This window comes from Megascapheus bottae, chromosome 15 (genome assembly GCF_031878675.1).
Source record: "Megascapheus bottae isolate mThoBot1 chromosome 15, mThoBot2.hap1, whole genome shotgun sequence".
NCBI classification, from domain to species: domain Eukaryota; kingdom Metazoa; phylum Chordata; class Mammalia; order Rodentia; family Geomyidae; genus Megascapheus; species Megascapheus bottae.
Window position 1 is genome coordinate 13,658,208 of NC_143523.1, and position 17,651 is coordinate 13,675,858.

Below are 17,651 nucleotides of genomic sequence, written 5' to 3' on the forward strand. Positions count from 1 at the left end.
TTGGACACAGGCCACCAGTGGGTCACTCCTGACATGCTCTGCTCATCAGAACAATAGAACTCACATGGCTACATTTGCCTGGAGGGGCCACTTCCGCTTCACATGGGAGAGACATATCAGCAGTGCCATGTGACACCGCTGGCACCTGGATTCCCTGGTCCTGACGCTTCACTTCACTGAGTTCAGACCTGCCATTTGAGGTCTCTAGGCCTGCCATTCCTTATCTTTCTGCTTTCCAGCTGCATGATTTAGGCTCCTAGCCTAATGCTTGGGCTTGCCTCCTGATGTCTTCAGGCCCACCCCATATTTCTTTTATGGTTACCATCTGGAATAGTTAAGCCTGTCGCTTTCTATCTCTGGGCTTGCTATCAGCTTCCCTAGCCCTGGGAACTTGGGGTTGCTGTTGAACATCAAGGCTACCTGGAACATTTGCTGCTCTGTGGGACTGTAGGCAGCAAGGGGAGGGGCGAATGCTCCCATCTCTGGCCTCTAATTGTGACCACTGTGATCAGGCCAATGACTCCTGCGTTGAAAGGAGCGATTATATGGTTTGTTTCCCTCCTGGAGCCCTCTGAGGCCATGTCCCTTAGAGACTGACACGTTTACCCTTGTGATTTCTCTCTCTCTCCCTCTCTTCAACAATCCATGTTTAATAGGGAGTTGTGTGTGTGTAGTGTCCCTGTGCCTCTGGCTGAGAGCTTGTTGCTGGCAGGCCAGGCCGACAAGGAAGGCCAGCAGCAGGAGTGGGAGCAGGCCAAGAAAAACCCCCAGGCCTCAGGCTGTGCAGGAGGGCTTGCGCCCATTCCCTGCTCACCAAAGCCCAGCCTCAGAGCTCCCTGGGACCAGCCTGGAATGAAGCCAGAAGCCACTGCTCAGTCCTTTTGCAGAGAGCCAGGGAGACAAAACAGAGCCTGATTTAAAACAGAGACACAGAGTGGTCTTTTCTCAGAGCCCTGTAGCAATTGGGACCAACACAGACTGATGTTTTTACACTGGGAAAGAGGACTTGGGAGGCAGAATGTACAATATCCATCACATGCACAAAAGTCTGGCTAGGATAGAATAATAAATAAAGCCACTTGCATTCAGCAAACGCTCTTGTATACCCAGCACCATGCACAGACTGTATCTGTCCACTCACTTGCACAAGAACACCATGAAGGCACCATTGTGGTCTCCGTTCACAGAATAAAAAATAACCTTTACCTACCTAGTAGAATGGTTATATATTTAAAACTGCCCCTATCAAATGCTAGCAAGGGTACAGAGCTGTTGGAACTCCCAGATGGCACAGCGGCAACATGAAGTGGTCCAGACATTTCAGAAAATACCTTGACAGTTTCTGATAAAGTTACATATGTAACCCCCACACGACCCAGCAAGCCCACTTCTAGGTATTCACCCACAGGACATGAGACCTGTGCTTCATGTGTATGGAGAGCTCAATCACCCCAAGCTGGAAACAACCAAAGTATATCTCCACTGAGAAATGAATAAACAAATTTAGTTCTTCATGACCCCAAAATATTACTTAGCAATGGAAAGCAATGTACTGTTGATATCTGAAAAATCTGGGTGAATCTCAAGTGAATTATGCTAAGTGGAAAGAAAACCTAGTAAAAAGGCTACACACCACCATTTGACTCCAGTTAAGGCCACAGGGACAGTCAGGCACTGGAGGGGCCTGCCTAAAATCCTAGCTACTCAGGAGGCTGACATCTGAGGATCACAGTTCAAAGCCAGCCTGGGCATGAAAGTCTGTGAGACTCCTATTTGCAATTAACCGCCAGAAAACCAGAAGTGGAGCTGGGGCTCAAAACACTAGCCTTCAACAAAAAGAAATCAGGAACAGTGCCCAAGCCCCACAATCAAAAACTAACAAACAAAAACCAAAAATACAAAAAACTACAGGGAGAGAAATAGGCTAGTAGTTTTCAGAGACTGGGGCATACTGGGGAATGGGCAGTCTTGGAAATCTACTGTATGTATTCTGATTATGTGGGTAATTTGATTACGATGCATATTTGTCAAAACCTGTAAATATATACTATGCTATTACTGCATAGTGGAGGAGGGGGTTTGGGAGGGAAAAAATTGGAGAAACAAGTGAAGAAGTGATACTATTCATTACCTGACCTATGTAATGGCAATGCCTCTGTACTTAACATTTACAATAAAATAAAATATTACTACCTAGGTAAGCCTTTATTATTATTATTTTTGCCAGTCCTGGGCTTGAGCTCAGGGTCTGAGCACTGTCTTGGGCTTTCCTCAAGGCTAGCGTTCTACCCTGAGCCACTGCACCACTTCTGGCTTTTTCTATGTATGTGGTACAGAGGAATCGAACTGGGGTCTTCGTGCATGCTAGGCAGGCACTCTTACCACTAGGCCAAACTCCCGGCCAAGCCTTTATTATTTTTAAGCAGAGAAAAGAATCAGAGCTTCAAAGAAGTCAAGTAACTTGTCCAAAGACAACCGGTCAGGAGGTGGCAGAATCAAGACAAACCCAGCTGCTGAACTGCTGGACTCACAATCGTTGCCCTGAAGACCATCTGGCCCAAATTTCATTTGCCAAGAGACCTGGATTTGCTAGGGTATTTATTCAATGGTAAGTTCAGAAGAGTGGCCCACTTGGTTCTTTCAACTCCACTGGCAACTGTAAGTTGTCTGAAGATGCTACAACCCTTACTTACTAAGGTCATTGGCTCTGTTATATTTGAGTTAGTCTCATCTCCTGTGTGGCAGGGGACTGACTCATCTTCTGTCACCTGTCACTATTTGCTATATCAACTTGGTGGTTTCATGCCCTCTTTTTAGACCCTGGTTTCCTTATCTGTGAGAGGGGGAACCATTGCAGCCTCATCTCCAGGTTAAATGGAAAGGCTTGATGTGTGTCACGGGGACCTGTAGCTTAAGATCTTAATGACCAATCAATTGCTTTCTCTTGAAGTTGCAACAGTTGCCCATTATAATGGTCAACATCACCCACGGAGAGTTGCTGGAATTGTATACCTGCTGAATACATTGTGTTATCTGAAGATTAGAGGCCTTTCATTCTGCTGTGGAGCCTAGGAGACAGTTCTACTCCCATGTAACAGGAGACACTGAGACCCTTGAAAATGAAGCTGGTTACGGGGATCCTAACAATTTCATGTAAGACTGCAGGGGCTGAGGTCTGGCGGGATTTGGGAAGCTGTGCTCATCTGTTTACTTGTCTAGCACTCCAGTCACCCCCATCTTGACTTTCCATTGTCATCTTGGGAGTAAGAACCAGTACCTCCACCCTTTGGCCTCCATAAGAGAAGCACCCAGAAGATGCATCTAAGACCCAACAAGGATTCTAACATTTAGAGAAGCCAGAAAAGCCATAGACAGAGTCCACTGACCTCCTGCTGGACATGCACCCTTCTGGCCATTCCCCTGAAGCAAGGGTGAGGAAAGACATAGCTGAGCAGTTGGGGGGGATCACAAGGTACTGGGAGAGGGAGGAGAAGAGGGAGAGGAAAGCCACTACCTTCCGAGGCAGAAGCAACAAGTGTCAATGCTCTTGCCACTCCGTCCGGCAGGCTTCATTCGGCCTCATTGTTCCTCATTATCAGAGCTAACTATGTTCAGGCGAAGGGCGAACATGTTCCTAAATTTATGTCTCTGTGTGTGACCACGACAATGTGTGTTTTGTGTGCTTCTCCCTGAAAAACTCCTCTGGTGACACGGCGACCTAGCTTGGACTTGGTCTTTCATGTGTGTTACCCACTCTGACTGGCACCTGCTGACAGATTTTTCTTAAAGTCTGAAATGAGGGGCTAACCTTCTCTTTTCTGCTTTTTCTTCTCCGCTACCTATAATCTTGACTTGACTCACACAAAAGTGACTCAGTGGGAAACCCACTCAAGAAGGCTTTGACAGGGAACAATGGACAGGCACCTCTCAGATGCCGGCCCGCCGCGTTGAGATGAGGGAAAAGAGATTCAAGTTTAAAGATGTCATGTATGTTAACCGATCAGTATTAGTTTTATATTTTTTGTCAAAAGATGCTGGTGAGGCTGGGCGCAGGAGGGTGAGGGACACAGGAGGAAAAGGTGGCCCCTGCACACTTTGGCCAAAGGCCTCACCAGCAATAATGAGCCCAAGGAGCCAGAATGCTTGAAAGGTAATCATCACAATAATAAAGAGAAAAAAAGAGCTGAGAGGAGATTGTCGTGTATGTCAGCTTTGTCCTTCCACAATGGTGCAGGGCCAAGAGCCAGAAAATCATGAGGTTGTTCAGAAAGCAAATGCTGCCCATTCAGCCTGGATGCCTTTCTTCCCAGATAATGCTCCAACAGGCTCCCCGAGCAAGCAGAAACCCAGGGGAATCATAGGTGAGGCATGGGGCACAGGTGACAAAGCCACAGCTCCCTGCAGGCCTTTTCTTATGGCCAAGCCCAGCACAGTGCGTAGGAGTGAGGCTGGCCTCCAGCCTGCACAGTGCCTTGGCCGTGACCTTGCTCCTAGTTGTGTGGGAGGTTACCCACAATGCCCTGTTCTCCCATCCGAATGCTAAGAGGTTAGATTTGGCCTCTGGCACATCCTTGAAGGAAGATGGAATTCCCCCACTCTGATTTTTGGATTCAGTTCATATTGGCTTACAATTGATGGTTAAAGTTTTTGTGATATTATTAGCCAGTTTTCAAAACTTACATTATATAAATACCGCAAAGGTAGCTGATACTCAAAAGTCATTACTTCTGGATTATTTTATGGATTATTATTTTATATAAATACTGCAAAGGTAGCTGATACTCAAAAGTCATTACTTCTGGATTATTTTATGGATTATTATTTTATGGATTATTATCTATGACCTTGAGATATTCATGTTCATTGTATCTAAATGGTGTGAATATTATATAATAGTTTACCCTTGAACTTTTTTCTCCAAGTCCATGTTCAATGATTGTTGCATTGAAAGCTGGACATTGGCCATGGTGGAGTATTTATACCACAGAAAGTGGCAACTGCCATAAATAAGAGCCTTCTTTCCTGAAGCACTAGTTGTTAAACATTTACTAGTTGGCTGGCCAAGCAGTGGCAGCTCATTGGATTACCTCTCTGACACAAGTCACCATGGAGAGAGGAAGAAGAAAGAATGGCAAATTGATTTTGAAGACAAACTATATGAAGGCAGTAAGCTCAAACAAAGGGCTAGACTCTTGAGCCTATAATCTTGCATGCATGCATGCATGCATGCATGTATCCATCGATCCTACTCCTCCCCCTCAAAAATGCATTGGGGGCAGGGGGAATTTATTTCTGACTCCAAGACCCTTTTTGAATAATCTGGTCCAATGTCTATTTTTAATGAGGATAATTCAAAGCCAAATATTTGATCCTGAAGCTCATGCTAGGCTCAGGCATAGAAAGCAGGAGGAGCAAGTTTCTGGCTCTGAGGATCTTGTCTCCTTTTGAGCCCACATGGCCTGACACACTGGGTTCAGTGCTTGCTTGGAATTACTTCAGATGGTAAGAGAAAGTAGCCGGAAGCTGAGAATCTGGCATGTGGCAGGCACCAGGCATGGCCCAGGGACTCTGTGGATACCTAGATCCCTGGCCATACCCCCCAAGAGAAGAGTGTTACTGGCCAGCCCTTTGCCCTGTACAAGGTCCTTTCAAAGTCCATTTCTCATTTGTCTTTCATGATTTTGTGAAGCCAACACACGCAAAGAGGCTGCTTTTCAGACAAGTTAACTCAGGACACCTTTGGGGAACAGATCAAGCCCCTGAGCCAATCTGGGTCCCCAGAGTGGGTTGGTCTCAGGATTCTCCATCTAGTGCTCTTTTCTCTACAGCATCAGATACACCTCCACCCCTTTCAAGAAGCCAAGATTTTTAGTAGCAGATGAAATCAATTGGCCTTGGAAATATGTCAACTGCTGAGACCAGAAGACAAGTGCCAAAGGAAAGAAATACTTGAGATTCTTGTTAAGAAACAATGTGGGTTTGACCTGAATAACACCAGAGAGACAAAGAATGCTAGACATTACATAAACCATGAGGCTTGGGTAAGAAGCAAGGGCTGCAGCACAATGAGGCAGATTTTAAGAAGGAATGCTCTCCCCCATGGAAGTGATACCACAAAAATACAGCGAGCTGTTGCCATTTACTAGGTCTTTGCAACTATTATTTTAAATAATTACCACGCTAGCCCTGTAGCCTAAGGGTTGTGAGCTGTAGTTTGCAGATGAGGAAACTGTGGCATTTAGATACTGCTCCTTTAGGAGCAGATCTGAGATGCCCAAGGGTTCTTTCTCAAATGGGAGTCAGCTACCTGATTTGGTATGATGATTAAGGATCAACCATTAACAATCAATGAGTGAAAACATTCAAAAGTCCATTACCTGATGGATGGAAGGAAGGAAGGATGGATGGATGGATGGATGGATGACCACAGGGCTGCAGGTCTGTACCCAACATTCCACATGACAATGGAAAGCACCATACCACATGAATGGACCTCAACTGGGATGCTATCACCTGTAACAGAAAATTGCATCCTTAGCTATTTCAATGGCTTGCAGTTCTCCACACCTCAGCCCTTCTCCCAGAAAACATTACCTTCCTCGGTATTTAATTTTTACCCTTAGGGAGATCCTAATTTTTTTACTTCAGGGAAGAGGGGATGGTAATGAAAGTAAGTCGAGAGAAACTGTGTTCCATGAAAGGAGACACCAAAGACTACGTCTGAAAAGGTGAATGGACAGAGAGGGAAAGTAGAATAGCCTTTGCCTGGGACTGGTCATGGGAAGAGAATGACTGAGCTATAGCAATCTTTTGGAGATGATAATGTTCTAAATGTGGGTTGCAGGGATGGTAGCTCAATTCCATAAATTTCCTATAACAAGTGAGGTTTCTGATATCTACATTATACATCAATAAAGCTTTCGTTCACATATCATTTTATTGCTATTATTAAGGTGATTACTATTCCCTAAGTCAGGTAATGAGTGTAATTCTTTTTCGGGCAGTGTCACCCCTTCCTTCACTTTTGCCCAGTTTCTCCCTCCCATTCCTGAAAACATCGCATAGTTCATTTTCCTCAGGGAATATGTTGAGTGCTGTGACTGCATGTGCTCACCCTTCCTCCATTTCTGTGTCCCCCTTTTGCTCCCTAAAACATTCTTTAAAGAAAAATAGAGGAATGAGGATCCAAGGGACACAGATTGTGTTCTAGTGCCCCCATTGCCATAAGCCAGGTAAGTTGTTCCAGGCTTTCGTATCCACATCTATAGTGGGGCTTTATCCGAGCTTTGAAAAGCTATGTAGGTCCAGTCAAACACTGTAGTAGTCCATATTGTGAAGCTGTAACAGAATGTTTGATGCTAGATAATATATGAAGAGGTTTATTTCGGCTAATGGCTCATATGGCTGGTAAATCCAAACAGTATATACTGTATCTGGCAGGGAAGTGTTGGCAATATCACAATGTGAAAAGGCAGTAGGAATGAATCCTGATGTGTAGAAGAGCAAGCCTGTGGGATGGGCCTTACTTCATAGCAACCAGCTCTTGAGAGAGAGCTAATCTAAACTATACCTGTAATCTGGACCTTGATTAATCCTTGCTGAGGATGGTACTACAATGGCCTAATTACCTCCCATAGGTTCTCTGAGAGACCCACCTCTTCTCAATACCAATATACTGGGAACTATTTCCCAGTATAAGAATATTTGGAGGATATCATACCAGAACTACAGAAGTATTTGAAGCCCTTGTCATTGTGCTGTGTGGGTCTAAGGGTAACAGCCTCGGGACACTGAATCTAAGCAGATGAAGAATTCCTTTTCATGTGGGGCCTCAAGTAGATAGCATCTCTTTGATAGGCTGCCCTTGACCCTGGGAGGTTGTTACCCAGCATGCTTGTCTCCCTGTGGGCTCACAAAAGCATCTCACAGTGTCCCTTTGGCTTACTTGCTTTTTATCTGTTTTCCTCCCTTCTCAGCTCACTGGAGTGCTGGCACCAGGCAGGCAGGGACCTCCTCTCCCATGTCTATCCATCTTTGTGAAGGATATTTGCACTGACACAAAAGAGGGACCTACAAAATATAATTATTATTATTGGTTGAATACCACATCAATGTGACCAGGTAAACTAAGTTTGAGCAAGTTGCAAATTTCGACGGGCTTCTTGACCTAAGAAAGACTTTTTCGTGTCAGGGGTGTAAAAGAGATGACTAAAGTTGGGGGAAACCTGCTTTAATTACATTGGTTCATTTGTCCTGCTTGCTCACTGTAGGAAATCTTATTCTGGAGGCAGGCCAAGGGATAATGAAACTTGAAAACTCCCATTTGAGGGAGTGTTGATGGTAAAAACACCAGAATCTCAGAGGGGCTATGAGAAGAGCAGTCCATGAATCACTGGGGCTTCTGGTGAAACTCGTACTCACGGAGACCATGTTCCAGCTTCACCAACAGCACCTTCAGTCTCTCTCCCCGCCCTGCCCCCTCTCTCTCTCCATCCATCTGAACTTTCAGGCGTAAAAGAGGACTTGAGCTTTGGCATTTGTGCACAATCTTCATGAAACTGCAAAAAGACCAGCCTAGATAGTAGCCCAGGGAGGTGGAGAATAAAGATCAAGTGAGACCCAATCTCCCTGCCTTAGTCATCCTCCTGAAGCACCTGGAAAGGAGGAAGGAGGAGGGGAAGGTGAGGAATGGCCAATCCTGGGTGGAGGCTGAGAGCAAGGCATTCTGGGTAGAATGCTGAGGTTGTGGGTTTTCCAGTATGTCTATGTGCAAACAAGCATACATGCATATGCATGAGCTTCATGTGTACACATGAGCTTACAAGCTTAAGGGACATAGAGGAGGGAGAATAACACTCCTCCAGAGGAATCTACCCTGAACATATTCAACCCACCCATTTTTAAACAGGGGGCTGCTTTATGGCAGCAGGCCCCACGAAAGCAAACCACTTCTTTTCTCTGAACTTCATGGGCCTCCTTAAAGAATTTTCTTTTTGAAGGGACAAGCTCAGAGAACAGGCTTGTGACACCTACTAAGCGACAAATCACTTGGAAAACATAAATATACGTTTTCAAGGATAGTCCTCCACTAACGACGCTAAAGTGTTTTTCTTTCAAACCCCAGCAAGAAAATCCAAGGGATGAAACAAACTTCGCTTATTTTAGTTTCTACTCAATTACCTGTTAATGGAAAAAATCTGGCACCAGCCATAATGAGGCAGGCATGAGCTCACTGGTGTGGGGGTTGGCGCTGTCAGGGAAGGCTGCAACAAGCACTGTATTTATCTGCCTCTCTGTAACCCTTTTCAGCCGCTGTCAGGGGGCCTGAGTGGAACAGGCGGGAGAGGAGGAACTTGGAACCCGCTCCAGGCCTCTGATGCCCTCTGGGAACAGGAAAATTGTTGTTGGCAAGTCTGCCTGGCTCCAGAAATTGATCCAGTGCCCCCCACTTGTCCGAGCAGCAGCAGACAGAGCTAAGAATTTTGTTATAATTAAATAACAGAGTGCTGATTGGTTGCTGGAGGTGGTCTAGAAACCGTTCAAGGCAAAGAGAACAACGTTACTATTCATAGGAAAAGCCCAGTCTTAAAAATCCATCTGTTTCATTCCCAAATTTAGGCCAAATAAATGCTCACTTGCTGTCTTTAAAAATACCACCTGCTTAGCGATTCTGGATAATGTGCCATTATATAAAATGGAAGGGTGAAAGGGGACGATGGGGCCAGAGGATGCGGTACGTTGGGCAGAGACCGTTCTTGGTGAAAACACACAGCCTTGCAGAGATCCAGGTTTCTTGTCCCCAAAGCTAAGCCCTCTGCCTTAGATGGCCAGCACCACAGGCAGGCACCAAGTCTTACCAACATCATCTCAGTGAGCTGAAATGAGGAGCCCCTGGAACACGTGGTCCTGGTAGTTACAGGCATTCACTCTGTACCTCAAGTGCCTCAGGAGCTGCAACCAGGACTGGCCCACAGCTCACAGTGGGGCCACAGGCTGAGGTTAAGGCTTCTGGAAGCAATGGAAGAGGCATCTAGACTCTTCGCAGGCGAAGAGTCCATACCACTCTAGGCATGGCAGCCACCAGACATGGATGGCTTTATTTCTCCCAAGCAGACTAATGGCCTGGTCTAACCTGGTCCTGATAGCATTTTCCCAGCCTTAGGGAAAGGCTGAGACTTGATTCCTTCTTATGATGCTTATTTATACAGTGAGTGAAGAAAACAGACCTAACAATCCCTGATCTACCACATGTTGGCTGACAGATTCTGAACATATCACGAGCCCCTTCCCATGACAACAGAAGAGAGCTTAACATCACAGTATGTGAGTGAACAATAAATGAAGTAATTCATGCTTTTCAGAAGTGTGGGAGCCAGATGTTACTTCTGGTGCAGTAGAGGCACCACTAAGAGACGGCCACTGGGTTTCTGGGAGCTTTATTTATTTGTTTTTCTTTTGTTGGTCATGGGGCTTGAACTCAGGGCCCGGACATTATCCCTGAGCTCCTTTGTTTGTTTGTTTTTTCTCAAGGCTAGTGCTTTATTTCTCTCTATAAACCATAGCTCACTTTTGGTTTTCGGGTGGTTAATTGGAGATGAGAGTCTCAACAGGACTTTTCTGCACACAAAATGTATAGAAATCAAAAACGGTGAGAAAAGAGGGAAAACAAAACAAACCAAAACACAAAAATTAAATTAAAAAGCCTTGTTTCCATGTCTTGGAGCATCATTTTACTCCCGGAGGTGGGGGGTGGGTCCTACTCCATAAGGGGAATAAAGGGAATTTGCAATCTTTGTGAAAGATTGTGTCATGAGCTCATCACAGTGATGTTCTACTTAGACCTCACTTTACAGGCCAGTCCCAGCTACTCTTCCATGACTTGCTCCAAATAATACACACAGCCTAAAGATCTTTTGTGCCCTGCACTCCTCAAATTTCACCTTGCAGCATGTTGGTGACATGGAGCATATACAATCTGTCAGGTAAAGCCAGAGGAATCTGTGGGCACAAATGGGAAGTACTAATCTGTTGAAACGCAACCAGAATTTATTTATTTACTCTACTCTTAATGGAGAATTAGCTTGACTCAGTTTTGGGTCATCGGGAATGAAGCTACTGTTTCCACTTCCTAGGATAAAGCATACACCATTTTGCTATCCCTCTCTTTTTATGAATTACCTAGTGTCGTTGGGGTTTTCTTTTGCTTATTTGCTTTTTGTTGGACTTTTAGGAATTCTTGTTATCTATGGATATTAGTCCTTGCTTCTATAAATATGTTGTTATAAATATCTTCTGGACTGTCTTTACCCACTTAAATGAGTTGTGATACTTTTAGCAACCTGTGACTTGGGAAAGTTTTCTTAACTTGATAACAAGTGTCTACAAAAAACACAGCTGTTATTATGCTGAGGATGAAACTAATTGCTTTTCTTGAAATATATATATATATATACACACACCATATATCATATTATCATATATTGACTTTCACATATATATAAGCTTCCATGTATATGTATACATTATACATATATATGTGTATAGATATATATATACAAATATACATACACATATATATTAGAAACTTGAATCTCTAAACTTAAGTCTATTCATATGTGAAATAGAGGCAATAATTATATTTACCTAGGATGGTTGTGAGGATTAGATACAAAGTGAAAAGTGATTAGTGCAAATTTACCAGTTTGTATTTTTGTGTCCAATGATTCCTTCCTGTCATCAAATTATACAGCTATTTTCTTTGCCATTTAGCCATATTCTTGCACCCTATCAATGTGTGACTGAATCACATGTTTTAGCCAAGGGAGCATGGTTAAAATTAATGACATGCTGATTTAAAACTGAGTCCTTAAGAAGACCCACATATTTTTGCCATAATTTTAGGCAAATACTATTGGGTACCTACACATCTTCAGTACAGAGATCCATGGTGCAGATCTGACCTCAGTGTGACCTACAACCAGCTGAGACACTCCTACTAAGAGTCACAGACAACTCATTAACCTAAGAGGAGCATGCAAAAGAAATGCTTGTTCCTGGAAGCCACTGGGGTTTAGGAGACAGTGCGTTATACCACATTGTTGTCATTTGAATTAGCTGACAAATACATTTGGCATATAGTTAGTAACTATTTTACTTTAGTATGTTCCCTCATCTAAATAATCCTGCAATATAGAGCTATTAAGATGAAGAGAACTATGGGGCTGGGAGTTTGGCCTAGTGGTAGAGTGTTTGCCTAGCATGCACAAAGACCCAGGTTCGATTCCTCAGTACCACATACATAGAAAAAAAAGGCCAGAAGTGCTGTGGCTCAAATGGTAGACCTCTAGCCTTGAGAAAGCCCAAGGACAGGGCTCAGGCCCTGAGCCCAAGCCCAGGACTGGCAAAAAAAAAAAAAAGATTAAGAGAACTAATATGCATGTAAAGAACTGTATTTCTGAAGATATATTACAAAGAAAATTGACACATAAAAAGCTAATGAGATTATCTGCTAAAAACAAAATCTGTGATAGTCATTTACAGTTGGGAAATGTAGGTAAAGGGAAAGAGGAACCTTTGACAGACTTTCATAGACACTTACAAAATTAATGAGCATTCTGAACCATGTAGAGGGGATATAATACAGGTGCTTGTGGCTCATACCTGTGATCCTAGCTATTCAGGAGGCTGAAATCAGAGATTCGAGTTTCAAAGCCAACCCAGGCAGAAAAGTCCAAGAGATTGCACCTCCAATTAACCAACAAAATGCCAGACTGGTGGCATGTCTCAAATGGTAAAGCACCAGAGATGAGTAAGAAAGCTGAGCAAGATCACAAGGCTGAGTTCAATGAACATGAAAGCTGAGTGACATCTTATGTCCAAGCCCTAGTATACACACACACACACACACACACACACAGTCACAGAATGTTTTGGTCAAGAAGACTCCATGGAGCTATTGTGAGGATATGCCAGCGTAACCTAGTTCGATGTTCATCAAGAAACTTTATTCTATTACTTACATTTCCCACACATGGATTCTGATTTTTCAGTATAACTTTTACTATTGTTCAGACTTGGTTTTTACATGTTTTTACTCTAATCATATTAAGATATGCTTTAATAATGCAGCACACACACAACAGCTTCTGTTTTCTTGCATTTTCTCTCTTTAAGTTGCTGGCCTTGATCAAGTTGATCTCCTAAACTTCCATGGGTTGAAACTCATAATTTGAAAAACACTATGTAACATGAATATACAATACTGTAATATGTCATTTGCACACTCCTTTCTTCCAATTTTGCAATTCTGACTTCGAGAGCTGTGCTGAAACCAAAATGGCTCAATCCACATGGTTATCAACTGTCTTTTCCATTACTACTTACCCAGAGACCAAAATAGAAAAACCAAAACCTCCTCTGACGGTTTCACTGCTAAGCTCTCCTAAGGGCACGCTTCAAATCAGTCCCACCCAGCCATCTCTTCAGCTTTTCAGTCTGGTGGTCTTTCTTATAAGTAATCTAAATGGTGTCTGGTCTTCAGGCTCCTGAGGTGGGCTGACAGCTTCAAATCTTAGGCTGTTTTTCAAATAGGTACTTTTGGTAAGCCCCTGAACCTGAGCACAATTTTTCTCTTGTAAAACATAAAAGCAACTTCTATATCCGTGAATATTAAATGAAACATGAGAGTAGAGTTTTTGGTTAGTTGTTTGGGGCCAGTATGGGGCTTGAACTCAGGGCCTAGTGTTTGCATTCTCCCTGGGCATTTCGCTCAAGGCTGGCAAGCCTGGTGCTTTACCACTTGAGTGATGTCTCCCCTTTGAGCTTATGGCAGATCACTTTCCACATGGGCTGGCTTCAAACTGTGACTCTCAGCTCTTCACCTCCTGAGTAGCTATGATTATAGGTATGAGCCACCAGTGGCCCACTGTGATTGATTTCTTAAGACCATTTGTGACAAACTCTCATTCACTAGGATCACTAGGATCAAATCCATCCTTCTGAAGACTGTGAAACAGGTAAAATATCATAGTAACTAATAGTCAAACAAGGGGCATTCGCTTTGCTAGTTGTGCTTTGCCTTTGAGTGATGGCATAGTTGAATATGAATAAAGATGCTAAAACCCACAATTATATAGGCAATCTTCACTACAAAGAGCAACAACAGGGCCGGAGTTTTGCCTGGTGGTAGAGTGCTTGCCTAGCAGGCACGAAGACCTGGGTTCGATTCCTCAGTACTACATACATAGAAAAAAAAGCTGGAAGTGGTGCTGAGGCTCAAGTGGTGGAGCTCTAGCCTTGAGAAAGTCCAAGAACAGTGTTCAAGCCCTGAGTTCAAGCCAGGACTGAAAAAAAAAATTAAAAAAAAGGAGCAACAGCACAATATGAACTATACAAGGCAACCCAGGTGGGCTTCCGGGTTGGGAAAAAGGAGTGGAGAGTTCAAGAGCACATTTTGTGATCCAGACACCCCCCACCACCCACCTATTAACTACATAGTCTCAAATCCTAGCTAGGGAATCCTTCGGTCTTGCTCAGGAGAAGGAACAAGAGAGGAGAGAGATCCAGCGGTAGAACAGATAAAACTCCAGATCACAGAAACAAGTGACCAGCCTTTCTCTGCACATACTAAGTTGCTTTTATTAATCCAGAACGGCATGCTACAGGAACTGTACAGCATGGACATTTATTCATTACAAAAATGGCTTCCAAACCATTCAAAATGAACTTGGAATAAGAGCATAAAACGGAACAGTAACATCACAACTGTTAGGAAACATTCAAAGTATTCACAAAAAAAGAAAAAAAATGTTATAGTTAGCATTTTAATAAACCAGAGAAAAATCGGAGACAGTTTTACAATCGCTTCATGTCAACTACAATGGCACTGAATGAACAGGTCTTAGCTTTATACAGCATTTGCAACATCAACATGCCTAGTTTTTTTTTTTATTTTTAAAGTTCGCTACCTACTTGTATGTAATATACGTCCATAGAAGTGGCAGCTGGATTTTTCATTTAAGAGTAATCTAATATACAGAATTTTGGCCCTTAAGGGTTTATACCTCTTCATTTAAAATGCTTTCTGGACAATCTGCTATCAAACACATTTTGTTATAGGTGACATTAAAACTACATACAAATCTACCTATATAACATCACGGCAAAACATGATGAACAGAAAGTACAGCATCAAAGAGGGAGAAAGCTAAAGTCACTGAGAATTTTGGCACATAGAGTTTTGCACACAGTCAGTCCATGTCCCTAGGGTGCAGGGCATCTGACTCGGATTCAAGGGTGGGGGCAAAACAAGGGCGGTTCCCCTGCTGCTCAGACAGCATCTAAAATTCCCTCACTACAGTTCAAGTCTTGTTTTACTTAATGGCTTTTAAAGCAACTTTTGTTAATGCTACTGATCCTCGATGCAACTATTTACGTCCATTTGGCGGTATCTGGGTTTCAGACAGAAAAAAAAATAAAAGTCAAAAAAGGGAAACAAAAAATATATATACACATTTTTATATATAAACTTAAAAACCTTGTACAAATGAGTTGTTATATATAAGATGCTTATGCTAAGGGAGGGGGGAAAACTTTATACAGTTCCAAGAAAAGGAAAAAAAAACATATTTTAAAAAGAGACAACATACAAGTACAACAAGCAACCTCTAAAGCAATAAATACTACTGGTCCAACAGCATGATGATTCCATTAATTGTTGAGTAGCAACCCCCTCCCCACAAAAGAACAACACCAAGGAACAAGGTATATTAACACATTTTTAACCCTTTGTTTCTGTACATTTAAACAATAACAAGTAACATCACAACAAAAGTTGTTTCACACAGAGAAAAAAAAAATAAAGGTAATGGCACGGCATCTATTGTGCCCTTGTGGTTCAAAAACCAGGTGTAAAATGATTGGTTCGCAAGCTCGTATTTAATACAAATAATACAGAACCAACTCCTTCTGGAGGGCTGCTTCAAAACGGCTTCTCTCTCTCACTCTCTCTCTCTCTCTCTTTTTTTTCCTTTTTGTTTTTTAATCAGTCTTTTAAAACTAAGCTATCAGAACTACATAACAGTTATGTATATATATATATTTATTTTTAAACGCTACAAAGACTTTAAACAGCTGTTGATAAAAATTTTGGTAGAATCATGAGGTTCTTCTCTCATCTACATATTTAAAAGGAGAAATTGAAAATAAGAATGGGTCAAATATTGACCAATGAACTCGATAAACATCAACTCATGTAGCCACGTGGCACAAAATTAAAGGAGTACAAAACAAAAGCTTTCCAAGTAGGGGTGAGGGGAGAGGAGAGGAGCAAATCAAGAACCAAGAAAAAGCACTCATCTCAGGCAGGGCTGACAAAGCTAAAGCTATTCTAAAGACTTGGTTACGAGGGACAGAGGCTGGGGCTGGGTCCCAGTCAGCGAGTTGTGGGAATGTAAGGAAGAGGTCGATGGCTGTGCAAGTGATGAGGACGGGATGATGGGCGACTGCAGGGCGGCAGGTGGCAGGTCCAGGGCCCCGTTGGGACAGAGGGCAGAGGCCTTGCCGTGGGCAGCCTCGGCCAGCAGGAGCGCAGGTGGCGGAGGCATCATGGACAGATGAGCCAGGGGGTCAGGCTTCAGGGACAGCGAGAGTGGCTGGGTCTGCTCAGTCTGTGACTTGGCGTCTTGGGGAGGGGAGCCTAGCAGGTGTGGGGAGGGGGGTGGCGAGTCTAGTAAGCTTCCATCTGAAGAGGGCGGGCTGAGGCAGCTGCCTTCACCTTGTATGTAGCGAACGCACTTTTTTTTTCTCCTAGAAACAGGAAGCGGGGGGGAGAGAGTTATGTGAGTAAAAGGCAAAGATGTCAAGGGAAAGTGATCTAGTGCTCATGGCAAATGGAAGTCACTCAATGGATCATCTGCAGCCTGGCAGGCCCGTGGCTGGCCAGGAAAATTACGAGATGCCACTGGCTGCACTGCTCCCTCAAACCTAGGCCTATGACTAAGACGGTTTTGGCAAGGAAGATACTCGAGAGATATCCTACTTGCCTTCCCGTCCCCAACCCTTCCCACATATAAGTGGATAGACTACACCACGTCACCTGTGCATAGTGGCATGGATTTGCCAGAAAGTGGCTTCATCCAAATTCTGACTGACACAAATGACGATTGCTCGTTGGGCCTAGATATTCCATCACGCATCCGCCCTCCCCAACTCCCACCACCTCTCTCCAGTCCCCAGTGATGAGTGTGTGTTTAAAAAGAGAAAGACAGAGCTCCTTCCCCAGCTGCCTTTTAACAATATGAACCTCTCAAAAATTCTGACTGTTGAGCCCACATAGCTGAAGGTAGAGCTAGCTAGAGGCTTAAAGGTTTTAACACACCACCACCACCACCATCACCACCACCACCACCACCATCACCACCACCACCACGAGGCTGCTGGTGCCCAGAGAGCTTTTGGGCTTGTCTGTTAAGAACCACACCAAATCAAGAGAGGTCAGAGAGGTAAGAGGGAAGGGAAGGAGGAGGGGAACAAAACTAAAAACACATTAAACTAAAAAAATGAAACCAACCGAAAAAAAAAAGGAAAAAAAATAAACAAAACAGAACAAAAAAGAACCACCAAAAACAGTTAGAAGAGGAAAAATGAAGGTG

The 17,651-nt window shown here is 43.5% G+C and overlaps 1 protein-coding gene across 43 annotated transcripts in view; it reads right to left on the reverse strand.

Annotated features, from left to right (window-relative positions):
* Positions 1-14,620: 14,620 nt before the first annotated feature.
* The window catches only part of Tcf7l2 (transcription factor 7 like 2), a 202,743-nt gene continuing 199,712 nt past the window's right edge, over positions 14,621-17,651 (reverse strand). For 25 of the 43 annotated variants that reach the window (XM_090345847.1, XM_090345841.1, XM_090345839.1 and 22 more), the window contains one exon: positions 14,621-16,806. In XM_090345847.1, coding sequence (XP_090201973.1) covers positions 16,383-16,806 — 424 coding nt within the window. In that variant the 3' untranslated portion in view covers positions 14,621-16,382. The remainder of the gene's footprint in view (positions 16,807-17,651) is intronic. The other 18 variants (XM_090345867.1, XM_090345863.1, XM_090345866.1 and 15 more) reach the window with 2 other exon arrangements.